Genomic DNA, 21,535 nt, shown 5'->3' with positions numbered 1-21,535 from the left:
TTACTCTACAAGTTACAAGTCTGTATCCCCAACAGAGTCTGTTTTAGCAGGGGGGGAGGATTTGGGCTGGCAAAATCCTCCCCCCTCCCTGCTATCCCCTGAATAAAAACTCCAAACGACCCCAAATTCACTGTGCTGACTTATTATTGCCACAGAAGGTTACTCTACAAGTTACCAGTCTGTATCTCCAACAGAGTCTGTTTTAGCAGGGGGGGGAGGATTTGGGCAGGCAAAATGCTCCCCCCCCCCCTGCTAACTCCTGAATAAAAACTCCAAACGACCCCAAATTCACTGTGCTGACTTATTAATGCCACAGAAGGTTACTCTACAAGTTACAAGTCTGTATCCCCAGCAGAGTCTGTTTTAGCAGGGGGGGAGGATTTGGGCTGGCAAAATCCTCCCCCCCCCCTGTTATCTCCTGAATAAAAACTCTAAATGACCCCAAATTCACTGTGCAGATTTATTAATGCCAAAGAAGGTTACTCTAGAAGTTATAAGTCTATATCTCCAACAGATTCTGTTTTATTAGGGGGAAGGAGATTTTTTTTCCTGCCCAAATCCTCCCCCCCACTGTTAACTCCTGAATAAAAACTCCAAATGACCCCAAATTCACTGTGCAGACTTATTAATGCCAAAGAAGGTTACTCTAGAAGTTACAAGTCTGTAACTCCAACAGAGTCTGTTTTAGCAGGGGGGGGGAGGATTTGGGCAGGCAAAATCCTCCCCCCACTGCTAACTCCTGAATAAAAACTCCAAATGACCTCAAATTCACTGTGCTGCCTTATTAATGCCACAAAGGGTTACTCTAGAAGTTACAAGTCTGTATCTCCAACAGAGTCTGTTTTAGCAGGTGGGGGGGGAGGATTTGGGCAGGAAAAAAAATCTCCTTCCCCCTAATAAAACAGAATCTGTTGGTAATATAGACTTATAACTTCTAGAGTAACCTTTTCTGTCTTTATTGAGTCAGCACAGTGAATTTGGGGTCATTTGGAGTTTTTATTCAGGAGTTAGCAGGGGGGGAGGATTTGGGCAGGCTTTTTGCCTGCCCAAATCCCCCCCCCCCTGCTAAAACAGACTCTGTTGGAGTTACAGACTTGTAACTTCTAGAGTAACCTTCTTTGGCATTAATAAGTCTGCACAGTGAATTTGAGGTCATTTGGAGTTTTTATTCTGGAGTTAACAGTGGGGGGGGGGATTTGGGCAGGAAAAAAAAATCTCCTTCCCCCTAATAAAACAGAATCTGTTGGAGATATAGACTCATAACTTCTAGAGTCACCTTTTGTGCCTTTATTGAGTCAGCACAGTGAATTTGGGGTCATTTGGAGTTTTTATTCAGGAGTTAGCAGGGGGGGAGGATTTTGCCTGCCCAAATCCTCCCCCCCCCCTGCTAAAACAGACTCTGTTGGAGTTACAGACTTGTAACTTCTAGAGTAACCTTCTTTGGCATTAATAAGTCTGCACAGTGAATTTGGGGTCATTTGGAGTTTTTATTCAGGAGTTAACAGTGGGGGGGGAGGATTTGGGCAGGAAAAAAAATCTCCTTCCCCCTAATAAAACAGAATCTGTTGGAGATATAGACTTATAACTTCTAGAGTAACCTTCTTTGGCATTAATAAGTCAGCACAGTGAATTTGGGGTCGTTTGGAGTTTTTATTCAGGAGATAACAGGGGGGGAGGATTTTGCCAGCCCAAATCCTCCCCCCCTGCTAAAACAGACTCTGTTGGGGATACAGACTTGTAACTTGTAGAGTAACCTTCTGTGGCATTAATAAGTCAGCACAGTGAATTTGGGGTCGTTTGGAGTTTTTATTCAGGAGTTAGCAGGGGGGGGGAGGAGCATTTTGCCTGCCCAAATCCTCCCCCCCCCCTGCTAAAACAGACTCTGTTGGAGATACAGACTTGTAACTTGTAGAGTAACCTTCTGTGGCAATAATAAGTCAGCACAGTGAATTTGGGGTCGTTTGGAGTTTTTATTCAGGGGATAGCAGGGAGGGGGGAGGATTTTGCCAGCCCAAATCCTCCCCCCCTGCTAAAACAGACTCTGTTGGAGATACAGACTTGTAACTTCTAGAGTAACCTTCTGTGGCATCAATATGTCAGCACAGTGAATTTGAAAACTTTCAGACGTTTTTCATAATATTTCTATTATTATTATTATTAATAGTAGTAATAAAAAACAAACTAGATTTGTCGAACACCTAATCAGTAACACATCACAAAGTGGAGGTATTCCTCTGTAGTTGGATCCCAAAACCAAAGAGCATAATAAGGTTTAAAGCGTGTCTTATTTTCCAAACAGTATAGACAGGGAAGTCCGATTTTAAATGAAAAATAAAACAACAACAATTTGTTTACACCGCGGGATCCAATGCAACCAGGGTTTCATTCACAATGAAAAAGACATTACATACGGATATTATAGTAAATCAAATAAATATTATTTGTGTACGATTAGTTGTGATTGTGGAAATCATAGCGTACATTGACGTTGGTGATTTTTTTATCCGCGTTAACAAACGCATTTTGTAGAATACGATCGTACTTTATTGTTTAAATAAACGCATTATATAGACTAGGATCTCCCAATTGTTATAATTAGCTCACTTTATTTTTTTAAAAAGCGTATTATACAGAATACGATCGCTTTTGTCGGAAGCGTACATTGACATTGGTGACTTTTGCATCCGCGTTGACAAACGCAATTTGTAGAATACGATCGCGCTTCGCGCTTTATTGTTTAAATAAACGCGTTATATAGACTAGGATCTCCCAATTGTTATAATTAGCTCGCTTTATTGTTTTAATAAGCGTTTTATATAGAATAGGATCGCTTTTGTTGGAAGCGCAGCAGAATAGCAGAATGCGCGTTCACGCGAGGGGGGGAGGAATCTGCAGAGGAGTCGGAAAAGGGCTGGGACCTTAGCTTGGCCTTTTGGCTGAGAGTAAGTGTCCTGGTTCCTAGGCTTTGTAGTGTATTATGAACTGACCGATAACAGATAATGGATATTGAATAACGAAGATAGATCAATAACCCTTAAAAACCCCAACTCAGTTCGTTTTTGGAAGAAGTAGTGAGTAACTTTAACTCATTTCTTTTTCAAAGTAAGGAGCCAACACTGGAAATTCGCATTGACAGGCAGCGGCGTGTGACAATACTAATACAAATCCCAATTCACTGGGGAAAACTTTAAACATCACATCGTCATTGCATGACTTGTGTATTATTTAGTGCCTCCTAGTGGTGAACAACTTAATTCATTAAAAAATGGTTTGTACAATAAGAAAAAAAATATAAACGTGCATTTTTAAACAAAATACTTGTCGATTTAGAAATGTGTATTAATTTTACATCACACGAGACTCACCAATGAAAGTTGACATGAATAAAATATTAATCAAGATATTTTTGTCTTGGCTTACATTTAGGGGTTTGGTGGGTATTTACATCCTCAGTTCTCATTGCTCTCATTTTCCATTTTGTTTGTATTTGTTGTAGTCTATAATCTGTACAGCCCTTTGAAACTTATTGTGATTAAGGGCTATACAAATAAAAATGACTTGACATATCTTAATTATCCACCATCTTGCTGCCAAGTGTACCCCAAAAACAAAAAATATTGTCAGGGACCAAGAGCTTAGGGCAAGTTATATTCCAGACTTTAAAGACTTTCTTATGGCTTTCAAAATCAGATTCAAAACCAAGTCGACAAATAAAACACAATTGAAAAAACAAAACAAAAACCCACAAATATTTCTTGCACACAATACATTGTGCATAGTACACATAGCCTGGCACAGCTTTTAGCCATGGCCAAAAGCATTCGTCGTACAGCAACTTCTTATTAAATGTACACTTTCCGGGCATAATCCATCGTAAACGTCTCTTTCCGAAGTTTCTCTGTGGGTTGTGGGTAGACCTAAGACATGCGTCTGCTTTGAAAGGCCAAACTGAAACCACTTCACTGTTTTGATAGTTCCGTTATTGTGGTCATGTGATGTTGCCAAAAATGTATAACGGTGAATTATTGAAAAATGTTATTGAATCTTTTTAGTTCAAACAGATATACATTTTACTAATGTATTCACATAAGTTCGCTGACGATACCACCTTGATCGGCCTCATCTCTGAAGGGGACGAGGCGGCATACAGGGATGAGGTGGAGTCACTTTCAACGTGGTGTTCGGAAAACCACCTCATATTGAACACCACAAAAACAAAAGAACTGATTCTGGATTTCAGAAGGAATGGCAGGAATCCAGCACCGCTCACCATAAAAGGAGACTGTGTAGAGAGAGTCCACTCTTTCAAATTTCTGGGTGTGCACATCTCTGACGACCTCTCCTGGTCTGCAAACACCAGAGCGGTGGTAGGGAAGGCCCAGCAGCGACTGCACTTCCTGAGATTGCTCAGGAAAAATAATCTAAAACAGCAGCTGCAGGTGTCCTTTTACAAAGCCACAGTGGAGAGCATTCTAACATACTGCATCACGGTGTGGTATGCTGGGTGCACAGCAGCAGACAGGAAAAAGCTCCAGAGGATCATCAAAACAGCCCAGAGAATCGTCGGCTGCTCTCTGCCCAGTCTGGAGGACATTGCCTGCTCTTGCTACCTCAGCAGAGCAGAAAACATCATCAAGGACTTTTCTCACCCCGGCCACCACCTCTTCGACCTGCTGCCTTCCGGCAAGCGCTACAGGTCACACAAAGCAAAAACAAACAGACTCTGGACAGTTTCTTCCCCACAGCCATTACCACCCTAAACAGACACCGCACAAAAAACTGAAAACTGTTGCAAAAAACTACCTCACACGAATGTAAAATGGTACTCACGTACATGCTGTCTGCACTATGTTTCTTCATTGCTCAAAACAGACACCGCACAAAAAACTGAAAACTCGTGCCAACACTACCTCATACGAATATAATGGTACTCATGTCTATGTTCTTGCACATGTCGACTGCACTACGTTTACTGCTCACCTTGCACAATGTCTGACCATTTCCTTTTTCTGCACTATGATGTCTATATTTGCACCAATGCATATGCTATTTTTTTTGCACTATGATGTCTTTGCACCAAATGCAATATTGCACAACCCTTACGATGCCAACGGTATCACGATAACACTGTATGTAACATCCCACATGCCGACATTTCTTGTGTAAATACCATGTAAATTATAACTATAGCCTTATCCCCCTTGTTTTATAACCTTATCTTCTCTGTTCCTTTATCTTCTTGGCTCATACCTCACTGTGAATGTGTAAAACTGGAGTGTCATGCCCAATTTCGTTGTCACAATATGTTAACCCATTTTGTAACAATGACAATAAAGGTATATTCTATTCTATTCTATTTTTAAGACTTTCAAAAATTGCATTTAAGATACTTTAAAGCAAATAAAGCCCTTATCTTTAGAATAATGAATTTGATGACTGATGATCCGCAGAAACCTTGTTTGTGAAAGGCTGGGGGTGGTGGTGGGGGGATGAGCAGAAATATTGTGTGTTTTGGTCACAGAGTCTCTCCAGTTTGTTCATCTTTATTAACTACATAATGTAATAATTACTGTTGTTTAGATCAGTGATTTTCAACCACTGTGCCGCGACACACTAGTGTGAGAGATCGTCAGGTGTGCCGTAAGAAATTATCCAATGTCACTTTTTAAAATTTTAGAAAAACAGTTATAAATCAATCTCTCAAAATATTAAGTTATTGTCAAGTGTCTGTGCTGTAAAAACTGGAGGTATTATAAATTACATTGTTATTAAACATACTGTTCAGAGTCATTTTATATCATCTTTGGTTAGTGGTGTACCGCAATATTTTCCAATGTAAAAAACATGCCCTAGCTCAAAAAAGATTGAAAAACACTGGTTTAGATACACATTTGATCCATGTTATTAATTTATTTTAGTCCGTGGCTATTTTAAATCATTTCTAGAATGTGGCTTATATGGGATGTAGGCTTATATGAGAGTATGGACAGTACTTGAAATCCTATTTGTTTTGCAGTTCCTTCTGATTTTGGGAAGAAGAAAAAAGGTTAATCCTGTATAGACCAATTGAGAACCACTGCTTTAATGGACACCCTTCAAAAAAATAAAATTAAAATATTTATCTTACCCAATATTAGACCCTTGTAGGGGTTATCAGTTCAGAGAATGGATGGGATATAAACTTATTTCAATAGAGGAATCCCCCCCCTCAAGTTTGAATCAAATTTATTACGGATGTTATAGCAAAGGATCCTTTTTCTTTGAATTGCACCTCCAAGGCACACGCCAGAAATCATTGCATGTAAAAATCTCTGAAATAAAGGACAGAAGAATCCTGCGTTTCCAAATCTGATCCTTCTTTCAATAACTAATTGTCACAAAATTTCTCATTGTATTTGCTCCTTTAAAACGCTGACCTCTAAAAACAAAAAAAAAATAGATATTATATTTTGACAATTACATTTCAAAAAATAACATAATCATGACAGAAAAGAAACTTGTGGATATATTCATAAAGGCAGTATACTCCATAATACTGGACAATGGCATGGCCTGTGTGTCAGGATGGTTTTAGTATTGAATTAGTTATCAACCTCTGTGTATTGTTGATTTTGACAACATCCATTGCAGCCTGGTCATCCTAGATAAGGGATTACTCCTTGTTTAGCCCTTGCTGGGGTTTTTTACTTTTTCCTTGCCCGCATGCAAGTTTCAGATAAGAAAATGTTGTAATTGCGGCCTGTGTAGTCCTATGAGATTTTTTTTGTGATTAGGCGTTATACAGATAAATTGCACTCAACTTGAAATTGTTTTAGGTTTTGTAGATTTAGTGGATTTGAAATCAAGTCAAGTCATTTTTATTTGTATAGCCCTAAATCACGATTGTAGAGTCTATAACAGGTTAAATATGTACAGTACATTTTTTAGTTCTGAGGAATTCCGTTTTTGTAAGAAACATTTTATCTCCCTCTTTATTACTAAACTGATAATTTAAAAAAATAGCATGATTTTCGTGAGATTCATTGAGACTGCTATATAAAATAGAGGAAACCCATTCTTTGAAGGAGTAACTTGAACTTCATACTAATTGACTCCAAAATGGAGAAACACATTTTAACATTTTTATCGAATTATTCAGAAATACATCATGACTCAGTTATATACAGTGTAAATCCCAAAAGAAACAGTGTGCCAATGCTCTCTGGATAAAATGGAAATTGAAAAATAATCCGTGTGATTCATTCATACAATGTCATTGCTCAGAGCTTCATTTCAATTGTTTGTGAATCAGGTGCAGTGTTACTTATTCGGACGCTTTTCCACAGCAAAATGCACCAAAGGAGAGGAGAATATTTTTTGCTACTTCATATTGCACCATCAGTCCCTTGAAGTGAAAATGTGGTTTTGATAAATACTAGTAAGAATTATTTGAGAGAGAGCGAATTTAACCCTTTTGCTGCCGCTGCCGCTGCTTCCTTTGCTTCTTTTGCTGCAAGAAATGGGGGGGGAGATAGATAACATTATGCCAAAACCTTTCCCATAATAATTAGTATTTCTCTATTTTATGTCCAGTGGTGCCTTGCGATATGCTGAAATTGGTCAATTGACCATTTTTTTCACCCAACACAGAAATCATTAAATCCCAGATCCTCATAGACAGATCTTCCGTAAGTTCTACAATAAATTGTGACCTGCTGAATTGTTTCTTGAAACAAACTCAAATCAAAACACAGTACAAGGCACTACTGTACATAGGCTGCTCATGTTAAAATAGGCACCTTTTTTCTCCTCTTCTTTCTTTCTTGCTGCGTCCTCTCTCTGTTTCTTGATGATTGCGAGTCGGGCAAGGTCAGCTTTGGCCTGATCGGTTTTCCCTGCTAGATGCTTCTTCATGTAGCGCTCCTTTGCTTTCTGCTTCTCAATTTCCTCTCTGTGTGTGGAGAGGTGAAAAATGTGGGAACACTGGACTGGATGTGCAAACGAAATCAATTATTTATTTGTATTTACATTTGCAGTCAAATTACTGCTGCAAGATGTTATTGCATGTATATTCATTGTACTATTGTTACAATGCACTTGTTTTACCCTGGAGTGCCATGTCTAAACTCGTTGCATACAATGTTTCAAAACGTTGATATGAATGGTAATAACGACGATTCTATTCTATTCTAATGGCACTGCAATCATGAAGGTCCTCACCTGATAAGATATAAAATTCTTACAGAATTTATATTACTTGTAACTATAGTTCTTTACAGTTGTTTTGAAATTGGTCTGTGCATATTCAGTGCATAATCCTGGGCAATTTTTTGCCAACCCCTGCACTAAACAGTACAGTGACATGTAGAGTTCAAATATTACAGTGTCCCTTTAAAAACAATTTTAGGGCAGCTCACTCAGTCACTCTGCAGAGGCAGTAACCAGCTATGACCACAAGGCTAATGGAGCCTAAATTTACAAACTGCAGGTTGATCAGGAACAAAGGAGAAGCACACGATTGGTCCCAAAAATTGGCAGACTTTTACACCTCCTCACAATGTTTTAATCTTTCTTCTCCCACCTAGTGATTTCAGTCTTGCCCTTCAACAACATTAGTTGTAATTGTGTATGTCGTTGTCTAAATTGTATTCATACAGTCTTAGTTATGAAAGTAACGAGATTTGTTGATGTGCCACTTTCTTCTGTCATTTTTAGTAGTTGTCAAAAACCGCACGTTTAATCATTATCATTGGTCATCAAAGAAAGGCTATTTTGACACCTAAATAGTGCTAATAAACGCATGTGCACACACGGATGGACGTATAGAAAACCATACATGGAGAACGTTTAATATAAGTTGGTAGCGTCAGCCCTTTGCAAAATAACTGGGGTAAACCCTGAAACTAATGGCCCAGCTCTAGTAAACATGCCAATTCACTTTCGCGCCACTATTTTGACTGACTTGAGATTGTACTTACCTTTCTCTCCTTGACAATTGCTTGGGCTCATCAAACTCAATGTTTGTCACCTTCTTGGACTTCTGAGCAATTCTGTTGGGGTTCTCAATTTCAATCAAACCCTCTACACCTACTGCCTTCCTCTGCAAAAATATCAAAACATCTCAAACTGAATCCTGGAAGTGTTGAAAAAAATAAAGATTTGTATTGTAGAATACCTGTGAACCTTCATCATCACTTTCTTCTGATTCTGATCCTTGTAACTTCTCCGCAACCTCCTTCTGGGCTGCACCCTCATCTTCATCCTGAAAACAAGAATATAAATAAGCGCATTGAGACAAAATAACACACACACACACACAAAGCATTAATGTGTGATGCACTTTAGGCCATCATTCAAATAGCTGGCTATATTTGCTTTTTTATATCATGTATTTAATTTATGTATGAATTGAAAGTCAATTTATTTGTCATTTTTCAGATGTGCTCAACATACAAGTGATCAAAATTTCATTTCACACTCAATCATTGAAAGACAATTGAGTACACATGCACAGAGCAGTCCTAATTTAAGATAATACTTAATAAAAGTGCTAGTTTCCTTTTGGCTGATAGTGAGGTAAAAACAACTGACATAAGACACCGCATACGGTAAAATGTTCCAAACAGCAGCAATGGTGGCAGTATTATTAAAATAAAGGTAAAAAAAAATGTAACAATATAAAAAGGATAAACTAGGTAAAATAGAAATGCAATCAGCAGCTGTGTGCAAGTTTTAAATATGAAGTATATATAAGTATTAGTGTTTCTGTAGTGCGGTGATTAGCACATTCACCTAACATGCGAAAGGTCCCCAGTTTGAGACTGGATGAAAAAATATGTGGTCCTGGAGAGAGATGGGCGCCACCAGACTGTACTTGCCCAGGACACACCACAGGAAATGGTGCCCCTACGACCCTAGCGGTTAAGGGATCATGATGTCTGACCCATTAAAACATGTTATATTGTAGCCGTGGGTCATGAGGGCCTGCAAGGCCTTCTCTGCTGGCGTTAAAAATATTTGAATAATGTGATGTCAATTATATTTTTTCCATCAATACATATTAAATCATTTCAAAATGTCTGTCAGCTTGTGTCATAGCGAGTGTTTTGGCGAGAGAGGTGCTGTCAGAGACAGAAACAGGTGTGCGGTGGGGGCTGGGGTCCACCCATATAATTTCGACTCCATCCGAGTACTCACAAAAAATTAAGGCTTTTTGTCCACGAAGGACACACCACTAATTCTGACTGGAGTGAAGGCGTAGCTGTAAATTCCACGGCACGTAACTGTTATATTTTGATATGAAAGGTTTGCCGTCTCTTGATTATTGCTCCGAGCCCGCTCCCGCTTTTATTTTAAACGGACATCTGCTTTCAGATACCTTACAGACACAGACGCAAGTTAATTAGAAGGAGCAAAGAGGGAAACTCACAAAAAAAGGAGTAGAAATCCCATGTTAAATTTGAAACTAATTTTGGTAATTATATATGCTCAGTAGGCCAGAATGCAAACAATTCTAATGAGAAAGGACAACATGTCGTCATCTGCAACAATAAGTGATCTTTGTTTTTTAGATGCACTACCGTCTTTCTCTCCTTTTCAGCCTTCATCTGGGCATCGATCTCTTCTGGACTGGTGTAGGTCCGCATGCGACCCTTGTGGCCACCTTTCCTACCTGGAGTGCAGATGACAGATGTCAACAGATTTGCTTTGTGTACAACAGTGACAACAGGAATGGATAGACATACACACCGCGAACATTTGTGATCACACAAAATACATGCTTCATGTTTTCACGCCACCCAACTAACAAGCGTAAACCGACTTCACTCTGCGTGTTAAGTTTTAGTGGCTAAAGCCAGCTAGTACAGTCTCAACAAATGTGAGAATTAACTGAAAAACTTACGTTTCACAATACTTTCTTACCTCCTTTGGGCATTATGAGAAATAAATGCAGTAGGTGTCTAACTAACTATAAATCATTAAAATCACAAACATGTGAGGCAGTTAAACACTGACAGCTGGCTAAACTCAAATAGGAGCAACACAATCCAGCAGTGACGAGTTTTGACTTGGGATTTTCCTGTTGAAATATCTCCAGAATATAAGAGATATAAAGACAAATTTAAAAAAAAAAAACATTAAGTAAAACGCAGAAGCATAAATTGGTATTTTTTTTCAGGGGTTTGATTTTATGAACCGTATACTAAGTTATTAAAAACCGAATTTCCCTTTTAAGACAGGCAATTGTACTGCTTGTCTGAAGTGATGCATTGTACACACTATTGACAATTTCGTCTCATAAAATGCCTTTGATTAGAAGTAATCTTCGTTTTTTTATAATAATAAAAATTAAAAATTGTTATGAAAGTGAATTAAAAAGGAAAATAAAATATACAGCGTTGTGACGTCATTCTGATTCGCGCTTTCAATGGACCCAAATGACGTCAAATTCTAGGGCCCGATAGGTTTTCGCCAATTTAAAGAAAAAAGAAACACACCTTCAAAGTTTTTGCTAGACTTAGGTGAGTTTTACGAAAATGCCGAAAGTTAAGCGAAGTCGTAAGCCACCACCAGATGGCTGGGAACTCATTGAACCTACTTTGGATGAGCTGGATCAGAAAATGAGAGAAGGTAAACGGGAACAATAACAATTAGCAACAGCTAATCGTAACCTTCCCCAAAAATCCAACATTCTGAAATCTGTTCCTATTGTAAAATAAACATTCGATTCCTTAGATTAATCAACCGGTTGCCACTTGCTTTCCACACCTCTTTTTTAATGCTATTTTTCAATATCTTTCTGCTTTTTAATCAGCTGAAACCGAACCTCACGAGGGTAAGAGGAAAGTGGAAGCACTTTGGCCCATATTCAGACTGCATCATCAGCGAAGCCGCTACATCTACGACCTGTTCTTCAAAAGAAAAGCCATCAGCAGGGGTATAAAAAGGGTTGGGAGTGCTACTTTGAAAATGTACCTCTTACACCTACTACTTATCTGTCGATAAATGTAATCTGTAACGTCGTTCGAATATTGCAGTTATGTAACTTTTTTAATTTCAGTTACACCAACACCAAATATGCTAATAAAAGACCAAATAAACATGTAATAAGTAAAATGACTACATTTTGTTTAACATCACGAAAAGTATAACTGTAAAATTAACTGGAGGAAACCAAGGCCAGATTGTTGCTTGTACAGTACTCTTACAAAAAGTGCTCTAATTTTAACCACGGAGTACAGTTTATTTAGGGTGGCTTGTTTTGTTTAAGGCCATCTTAAAAACTTGTAAGTAGATTTTTTTTTCTGTTTAGAACACTTATTGTATCTCTAAAATAGCAACTAAAGGTTACTACTAGTTTGTAAGTATTAAAAGTAATCCCAGTCATCCTCTAAAACATTCCATTTAAAGACACTGTCAATGTCTTCTCATGGCAGTTAAAAATTAAACTCTTAGCGGGCTACCTGGTATCCAGGGATCCCAAGAGCAAAGAAGTGTTCTGCTGGTTCGAGAGCATTCTCCATCCGGGCACCGGTGCTGTGGAATGCTCTTCCCCCTGAGATCCGATCTGCAACCTCAGTGGAAATGTTTAAATCTAAGCTTAAAACTCACTTCTACTCCATAGCATATGAATAACCTACTCTTCTCGTCGGCTGAAAAATAGTCTGTGTAATATAGTGTAATAATCTGTGAAGCCCTTTGAGACTCTTGGTGATTTAGGGCTATACAAATAAAAATGACTTGACTTGACATTGGAGACCCCTGCTACGTATAGTGCTTGTCAAAGAAAACAGTTTTTCATTTAAAATAATGTTACTCAAATTCAAGTGTTAATATAAATTAAAATTCTTTATTTAAACTATTTTAGACATTCTCATGTACATATAATTTTTATGGACACTGTTCATTTTCTTTTTGACAAACGTGATATATAATAACCTGCTGAAATAATATAAATTGTAATAAAAAACTAAAGAACCTTATGACGTTGTGCACAAATGTGCCTAAACAATCTAATTAATAACATCAAAAGTGTGTATGCCCTGACAGAGCTGTACGAGTACTGCATAAAGGAAGGGTATGCTGACAAGAACCTAATTGCCAAGTGGAAGAAGCAAGGCTACGAGAACTTGTGCTGCCTGCGTTGCATCCAAACACGAGACACCAACTTTGGCACTAATTGTATCTGCAGAGTTCCAAAGAGCAAGTTGGAAGTTGTAAGTCAGTTTCATTAAAACAATAGTAAAAGTATTTTGATGATGTGACTTGACATTTTTTGCATCAGTGCATTTCCAAACATGTTAAGTACTAATACAAATATTGACGTGTTTTTACATGTTAACATCCAGAGGCTTATCTGCATGACCTTAATATCAAATTATGAATATTTTGTTGTTGTTTAAAGGATGAATCTATGTTTCTAAATTAGCTTCTTCTTTTGTGTAGGGAAGGATCATTGAATGCACTCATTGTGGATGCAGAGGGTGTTCTGGATAAGACGCAATGCTTTGCCTGGCCTCCAGCATTGTTTTCATCTGTCCCCATCAGCTTGAAATACTTCCCTATCATTGTATCATTCCCATCAGTTGTCAGATGGCTCAGAAATACAAGTCAGTTGTTGTTTTCATTACAGCTCTTCAACTGTCTGAAATCCTTATCTTCAATCTCTTAAGTTTGTTTCAGGTGTGACGTTTCCTCTGTTATCTTACTTTTGAAAATGGGCTGGGTGTGAAATGGTTTTGTTTTTAAGGCGTTTTTGTTGTAATAATTTGAATAAACTGTTCCAATTTGTCTTTAAACAGCATGCCAAGTAATGAACCAACCTTTAGCAGATGAGGGCAGTGTTTTTACAGAGTGGGGATCAACATCAATAACTAATATCAAATAAGTCCTTTTTTCAAATAACACTACTACTTTTCTCAATTACAATATTTCTAGTGGAAAGGTCAAGTCAACATTTTCACACATCCATTCAATTCTACAAATTGAAGCATTTCCTCCCCAGTGCTTTATTATCCATACTGCTTCCAAAGCTAGCGCATAGAAGCAAGTCACACAAACACGTATGTCTCCCGCTTCCCATTTAATGATTTGTGAGTTACATTAGGTTCTCCCTATGTCTGTGTGGGCTTCCTCCTACATTCAGAAAACGTGCATGTCTGGTTAAATGTCCCTAGGTGTTATATGGGGGAGTAGGTCGTTTGTCTCTGTGTGCCCTGCAACTGGCTGGTAACCAGTTCAGGGTGTCCACTGCCTGAAGATGGCTGGAGTGGGCTCCAGCCCCTCGTGACTAGTGAATATCAGCGAGAGAAAATGGATGGACAGTTGCATCAATTGGTTAGCGCCAGTGCGCATCTGACTCCCCTTTCCTATGTCAATCAAAATACTGCAAAGGTATCAATAGATATGTTTAATGAAAAAAATATTTAAAAACATCAATGAGTTACAATAAAAAAACTTCAGCTTCTGAAGATGACACCACCCTCTTTCGTGACTTAATTCAAAATGTCCAACGACATGCAGCTGCAATTTAAGGACACGGTGTGTTTACACGTTTAGATTACTGGTACTGCTTGATCAGAATACATTCACATGAACTTGCACACAAATTGCAAATGAACACTTAAAATGTTTTATCATTAACATGCTGCAAAGAAGGCTGGGGTTTAAGCGAACTGTAATGTCACCATAAATTGTTTTAGGTAGTTGCATGGAGCAACACTCCAAAAAAGTCCTTAAACTTACCATGGATGGCAGTTGAAGGAACATCTGCCCTTGCCATAACAATTTTAGCCCATGCAGATACATCAAGTTACAATAAAGTGGATATAATAATTATGGCAACACTGAATTAGCAAGCCAAAAAATGTGTCAGGGAAGACTTCTAGACTTTTTTTCTCCAATCAGTTGGAGGAGTCAAATAGCTGACAGCAAATAAACATAAATAAATGTTCAGGCAATAGTAAATTGGCTCAGCATATTGGACCATTCTGTGAAGTGTTCTTTCACATAATATAACCAAAATATTATGTCACTGTAGCACAAGACAGTCTCATGTGAACACCACAACACTCACACATTTATTAAGACAACAGTGAAATTCAATAAATTATTACGGGTAAATAGCTTGAGCTTGACAGTGTAAATGCACATCAGCATATCAGACCACTAGGTTCTTTGCCGTTTTTCAGATCTCTAGAAAATATTTGTGTCATCACCCCTTTTCTCAGGACATGCACTGCTATGTAAAAATAACTTGATCAAATTCAATAAGGCTAATAATTAACTCGGATATTGAGAGTCCAATCTGTTAAGCCCCCCACGGCATGTTCGTTTAGAAAAACCGAACAAGGCATAGTAACCACATGAATGGTTGGGGGGAAAAAAAACCCAACATGAACCCAATAAAACGAAAACGTGGCTAAAAGAACTAATAAGTGACAGCTTTAGTTGGCAAACGTGAAACAATTTAGCATGGAGCAAAATGAAGTTTTAAGGACATAAAGGTTGTCTCAGACTAATAAAACAACAATTTCTGTGGACAGACGTCAGTGTGCAAATAATGTTCAATGACTAGACAAATGTATAAAAATATTGGCTACACGTGGGAGACCGGATTGACCCCTCAAAATAATATCAGTAAAGACAAATATTGACCTAATCTCTGCCGTGTAGGTATTATGGCATATTTCTTCACAACCAAACCTCTCACTGACAATCAGCACCCTCTGGCACACACAGGGAATTAAGGCAGGTATGCAGAGATAATATAAAACAAGTGCAGATGCTGTAAAATTAGAATGATCATCCTAAAGATCTGGATCATCTTGAGTCCATAAAAACAAAGTACGGAGTAAAATATCAGATTTTGTATAAAACGCTGGTGGTGTAATTAAAATTAAAAGAGGGTGCCACTGCATCGCCAGCAGTGTGCAGGTAGTGTTGAGTGATGAGGTGGCTGAGGTAGACAACAATCTGCCTGTCATCCTCACCAAGCCCTAGCTGCTCTTGCAGGAAGCAGTGCCGTCGAGCCTCCACACCATCCGGACCCTCCTTGGTGTTGATTGGCAAGTGCAGATGGTGGGTGAAAGTGAACAGAAAGGCCTTGGCTACCAGACGACACAGTGTGCTCTGGACATGAAGGAAGTAAGTAGAGCCCCGGCGGACGTAAGTACGGTGGTCAGCCATGTTTGCGAGCAGGTCGCCGCAATAGGCTGGACAGCGCAAGGTTTTCTGGTCAGCATCCAGGATGGTGATGTAGCGACTGTAGCGGGATAGTGAGTACAGCATGCTGGAACCCACAGGGGACGCCACTCTGGTAGACCAGAAGATAAGAATTTAGAAATGGCACTGTGGATTAGGAGAAAGTCAGTGGTACTTCTATTTCCAAGCACCTCTTAAAACAAGAATTTTGGTGGATGAGTTTTATTTGGAAATAAAATCTTGCTTGTTATACGAAGGAAAACCCAAGTCACGTGGCTACTGCTCGAGACTGCTCACTGTTTGTGACTGCTCACTGCCAGCACAAGCTGGTTCCAGTTTTTCAACAAAGCCCAACTTTATAGATTTTTTTTCACCGTGCTTATCTGCTTTTATCTTACTTTTATCATCAGTGTTCCCGGCCCTGAGGGCATTACGCTGGAGGAAATGAGGCGGGGAAGGAGCCGTAGAGAGTAATTTTACGTGCGTGCTCGCAGTGGTCTTTTATTCTAGGATGAAAATGGTGAAGGTAAGAAAAGGGCTGCTTCAAAAACAGTCCTAACGCCAACCCCAACCCCCCAAAAAGATGAAAAGGGGAGAATATATTTGAGCGCAAAACTGCTCTCCAGACAAAAGCAACATTTTTTGCACATATCCCTATGTTAGAAGATTAGATACAATTTACAAAATAAGAATAATGCTAGAGCCTGTGTCTCATATCAACAAACATACCACTTTAAACTTTAACCTAGTTAGTGCACTGGACTTGACCTACACGAATTACATCCCACTAGTATTACTTTATCGCCATAGGTTCCTAACGCTTGCGCTATTGAGTGCCAACCCAGGAGTTGAGAAACACCGATTTAAATTAATATATATATTTTTAATGAATCAAGTTTTTTTTACCCTAGGAGGTCTTAAATAATACCCACTGTCCTTTAATGATGTTAAATGTAGTTTTAATTTTACATTTCTATATTCGTGACTAGAGGTAACTCCAGTTAATAGAAACTAAGTACAGTATTTAATTTTTATTTTAGATTTTAGTAAAACCCTTTTTAGGAAAGTCTTACATTTGGCTAAAATTACTCAAGGATAGATAGATAGATACTTTATTCATCCCCTAAGGGAAATTCACACAAAAACAATTATTTTACCCTCGCCTATTATTCTATTGGTTACACACCAAAACATTAACTCACTCACAAATAACTGATTTTGGTGCATTAGCTACATTGTTAAAATTAAACTCTAAATAGAGGGTTAGAATTTTTAAAAACAAATGTAGTACAATCCTGCAATTATTCAGTCAAATAATTGATAACCAGTTGATAAAGAAATTGACAAATTCTGATACATACCCAAAGTGTACACAAAAATGAATTGTACCTTTGCAATCCAATAAGTTTCCACCTCTGCAGATCAGTAAGGGTGAAAGGGCAGCAGAGCCACGGCTGGACTCGCTCTCCACACTTTCCTGGAGCAGGGACGAACAGTGCAAGAGCAGAAACCAGTCGACGAACTCTCGCCTCGTCTGCTCCCAGCACTACAAGCGTCCTTCCACTAAGTAAACACCACAAGGCCTGCATAGCAAAGGGGTACTGACGGACGAACCTCAAGGCCCCTTGTCCAGCTTTCTTTTTCTGACGCAGGGTGATTATGCCCCCATTGCCAAGAGGTGAGGCAGTCCAATCAGAACCAGTTGACATACTCGTGGTGCAGTCCGAACAGTCCTCAGCCGAGGTACGGGAAACTGCATCCCCAAGAAGTCCAGCTGTGTGGTTTTCTGGGCTGGCAGATCCCACAGCATAGTCATCCTGAAGTGGAAGAAGGGCCTGGGGCTCCTGATTGACCACCAAGACTTGAGCATGCTGCAGGTGTACAGCAAGGATATCAGGTGGATTTTCAAGAAAACCTTCATGAGCCATACAGCATGCAGGATCCATTAGAAATAAATTTGAGTCTGTCTTGTGTCCTTTTTCAACTTGATTTTCTTCTAACAAAACCCTGGGTTTCCCAGATTGATCAGTAGCGGCCTCCAACAGTTCACGTTTACTCTTCACACCAAGACCAGTTTTCTGGACGCAATCTGGATAAGAGGTGGACTCAGCATTCAAGACTTCATTCAGACTTCTGTGGTTTTCACATTTTCCATTAGGTTTCTCTGAATTCTTCTTGGTATCTAATTTTTGGGTAGAAAATGAAGACTTTATATTATTGTCTTCAAGCTTGAGGTGTTGAGTATGGCTCGTCACTGAAGGAGCATCAAACGACTTGGGAAGTTCTGGTCCATGTATGACAGGTGCTGGATGCATGAGTCTGGAGTCCACAGCATGTTTCACAGCGCAAAATGGTCTTAATGTTGTACTTTCATCAAGATGATTATAATCATTGTCACAGAGTTCCTCCTCAAACAAAAAGTTAATTATTCTCAGCTTTTTCTGCAGTGATAGGTCCAAGCGACGTGTGTGCAAGAAGCACAGGTCACCCCGGAAACTCCTTTCAGTCTCTTTTAAGAGCTCCACAGTAGCCTCATAGAAGGTGTTATCGCAGAGTTCTCGGAGGGTCTTGAGGCGCTTATCAAAGCACTTTGCAGACTTGGCTTTAATCAACTGCGGTGTATAAGATGGCCTGCGTTGAGCACGCTCCAATCCTTCTTCACCAACGTCCACTTTACCTCCATGACCATTTAGTGCCCCAACATTTTCTGCTCCTTTGTTTCCGTTCCCTGCATTAATGCAACTGATGGGACTAGCTTGCTTGGCATACATGTTATAGAGTTCTTCACAGTCACTTAGACAACTCTGACATGCAACAGCCTGAGGGTCCCTGCGTGGGCGATCTGGGTATGAGCTGATCTGCCTCAGAAGGTCTCTGTGTTCGTATATGCTCTTTTCCACATTGGCAAGCTCGTTGGCCTTTTCCACAGCATGAGCGGAGTACATGTTCTGAGGCCCTGCCTCTCTCTGCAGGCCCTCCTCCTTCTGCAGAACACAGTGAGTGTACCTATACAGGGGGGTTAGAGTAAATGCAAGTGTTAATCAAGGTTTATAATTTTCCCAATCACAAGATGGCATAAATCCTTTAGAACTATTGTATTTTAAATTTGTTTAACTTATTTCAACATTTTGAGATTTGTGTGTCACATAACATGAGGGTCACATGGAGGAGGCTGATATTATTGTCTGCTATCTTGCAACTACAGGTATGCAAAAACCTTAAAAAGGCTGGTCAAAAAAATGGTGCATTTTGGTTACTTTTGAGTCTCTGTAGGTTATATTTTTTTGCTTTGTAGCACTCGATTTTGGTTGTACTACATGATACACTGACATACAGTAGTCAAATATTGCACAGTGTACCTTTATGATTTTTCTTCTATGGGTGTGTGTGTGTGTGTGAATGGGTTAGTGTGAAGCACATTGTAAAGTGCTTTGGGAGGTCTTCAGTGACTTGAAAAGCGCTATATAAATGCAGACCATTTGAGGATGAAAGAAATGATACCGTGCCCTTGAACAGGGGTGACAAATAAATTTGCTGACTCCTGTTTTGTCATGTAATGTCATGTGCTCCGATAGACTTGCTGTGTCAATTATCGTGGTCTATATAGTTTTACCAATGCTGTGTTCTACTGAGGCGGCAGAAGATATTATTGATGGATTATAAGAAAATATTTTTTCTTTTATGATTGATTAACGGGAATCTACCCACCACAGTGGTGAAAAACTAACACCACATTAAACTGGACTAAGAACAAACAAACCATCCGACAGTAATCCAGCTATGTAAATTGAGTTTATAACGAAAGTGTTGTGTTTATTATTGAAATATGATGACAAATTGTGGAATTTTTTTATCACACATAAGATGTTACATTGTTATATTAAACACTACATCACTGCAGATGATGACTGACAGCACATGATTAACATGTACATACTGAGATAATTGGTTGAGCGGCATGTTTTTTCTAATGCAAAATTTCATCCTTAGCCAAAAACTGTTTGAAAACGACTTAAATAATACATTCACCTGAAATTGTGTTGTGTTAAATTCTTCATCATTAAAGAATTTAAATAAATGTTGATAAAATTATGACACCTTGTGTGTGCGGATGGAAAGTTTCCATATAAAAAGGTTCTAATAATTCAATAAGAAACTTACTCAAGATCTTGTAGCTTCCTCTGGAGTTCTTTGGCAAAGGCTTTGCGGTTACCAGCCTTCAAGCACTCTGATGCCTTTGAAAAGCAAACAGACAGCTCTTGGAACTGCAACATGATCTTCTTCTCATCTGCTGAAACATATGCCATGCAGAAGGGTCGCACAAAGCCCCTCGCCTCCAGGTCGTACAGTGTAAGGTGATGGACGTAGGCAAAAGCACCCTCTTTAGAGTCACCGAGCACCACCCTTGAGTCTTCCACAAAGCTGAGACGAGGGTATCCACTGCCAGGTGGATGCCCAACAAAGGAGGCCTGGTAGTCCACTGACATAATACGCAAGGAAAAATAGTTGAGATCAAAGGTCCCACAGACTTTGGGGTCATCTGGTATGGTGAGAAGAGGCTGAGGGCCAACCTGCTCGGAGAACTCCGAAATGAGAATAAAGTCTTTTGTGAATTTGGAGAAGGAGGTTTTGGCCCAAGGGTTGGAGTCAGCTATAGGGTAGAGGGGAATGGAGAACTCCTCAGGAATAGCCCATGGGTCAGGAGTGGTCTGACCATCATCATCCTCTTTCGTAAAAGCCACCACGTCAGGCGAACCTATCATAGTGAAGATGTTGAGCAAGGCATGAGACGCACTGCACTCTGCAGGTCATCTATCAATTATGAATAAGGGGGCAGGGAGAACAGCTAAAAGGCAGATTGACAATGCAAAGTGACACTTTCAATGTGGCCTCTCTGGCTACAACCTGCCACATGGGTGCACTTAAAATACAAAATATGGGGGAAATCCTGTCAAATGGTTCGATTTTGCCCTCGGGATTTCAGTCGACAACGTACACAGCTTTGAATTAGAGTTGACATCCAGTCAGGTCAGCGTCGTACTAACAAAAGCAATTACAGATGGCAGCAATCTTTGCATCCGGACAGAATCAGATCTATCAGGCAATGTCAAGCACTGAAGCAACGAAATCACCCGATTATCTCCGTCTTTTCTTCATGTCTTCATTTCCATCACGTTGATGGGTTTGTTCCGTAGATGCGCTGAGCAACCACACCGCTAGCAGGCAGGAGCGCCATCATTATTACGCCATGAGAGTGACGCCATGTTTATCCAGCTGCTTTTGAGTCATGTGACACATCAGCCAATCCGATGCAAGAACTCGCCAGACGCAAAATAAACGGAGCTTTGTTTTA

General features: G+C 39.4%; 3 protein-coding genes across 5 annotated transcripts; 1 reads left to right on the top strand and 2 right to left on the bottom strand.

Annotated features, from left to right (window-relative positions):
* Window positions 1-7,099: 7,099 nt before the first annotated feature.
* pdap1b (pdgfa associated protein 1b) lies at window positions 7,100-11,107 on the bottom strand. 2 transcript variants are annotated; one of them, XM_088333150.1, is made up of 6 exons: window positions 10,903-11,107; window positions 10,560-10,651; window positions 9,155-9,241; window positions 8,958-9,079; window positions 7,779-7,930; window positions 7,100-7,489 (listed from the first exon to the last, which is right to left on the bottom strand). In XM_088333150.1, exons 1-6 carry the CDS (start codon window positions 10,913-10,915, stop codon window positions 7,425-7,427), a joined length of 531 nt encoding a protein of 176 aa, XP_088189276.1. In that variant the 5' UTR covers window positions 10,916-11,107; the 3' UTR covers window positions 7,100-7,424. The 2 variants fall into 2 exon arrangements, with proteins under 2 accessions (XP_088189276.1, XP_088189269.1); XM_088333143.1 differs by lacking the exon at window positions 10,903-11,107 and adding an exon at window positions 10,729-10,873.
* Window positions 11,108-11,403: 296 nt separating this feature from the next.
* bud31 (BUD31 spliceosome associated protein) lies at window positions 11,404-13,778 on the top strand. Its single transcript, XM_088333164.1, has 4 exons — window positions 11,404-11,610; window positions 11,795-11,917; window positions 13,030-13,196; window positions 13,426-13,778. Exons 1-4 carry the CDS (start codon window positions 11,517-11,519, stop codon window positions 13,474-13,476), a joined length of 435 nt encoding a protein of 144 aa, XP_088189290.1. The 5' UTR covers window positions 11,404-11,516; the 3' UTR covers window positions 13,477-13,778.
* A 596-nt stretch (window positions 13,779-14,374) lies between these two features.
* Window positions 14,375-21,458, bottom strand: smcr8a (Smith-Magenis syndrome chromosome region, candidate 8a). 2 transcript variants are annotated; one of them, XM_088333131.1, is made up of 4 exons: window positions 20,754-20,894; window positions 20,344-20,662; window positions 17,572-19,188; window positions 14,375-16,294 (listed from the first exon to the last, which is right to left on the bottom strand). In XM_088333131.1, exons 2-4 carry the CDS (start codon window positions 20,487-20,489, stop codon window positions 15,841-15,843), a joined length of 2,217 nt encoding a protein of 738 aa, XP_088189257.1. In that variant the 5' UTR covers window positions 20,490-20,662; window positions 20,754-20,894; the 3' UTR covers window positions 14,375-15,840. The 2 variants fall into 2 exon arrangements, with proteins under 2 accessions (XP_088189257.1, XP_088189250.1); XM_088333124.1 differs by having other exon boundaries at window positions 20,344-21,458.
* Window positions 21,459-21,535: the final 77 nt, after the last annotated feature.

The sequence above is a fragment of the Urocampus carinirostris genome, chromosome 1 (assembly GCF_059441175.1).
Source record: "Urocampus carinirostris isolate Australia breed hairy pipefish chromosome 1, RoL_Ucar_1.0, whole genome shotgun sequence".
Lineage (NCBI taxonomy): Eukaryota > Metazoa > Chordata > Actinopteri > Syngnathiformes > Syngnathidae > Urocampus > Urocampus carinirostris.
The sequence above is the reverse complement of the archived record's forward strand: the minus strand, read 5'-3'. Positions and strand labels throughout refer to the sequence as shown.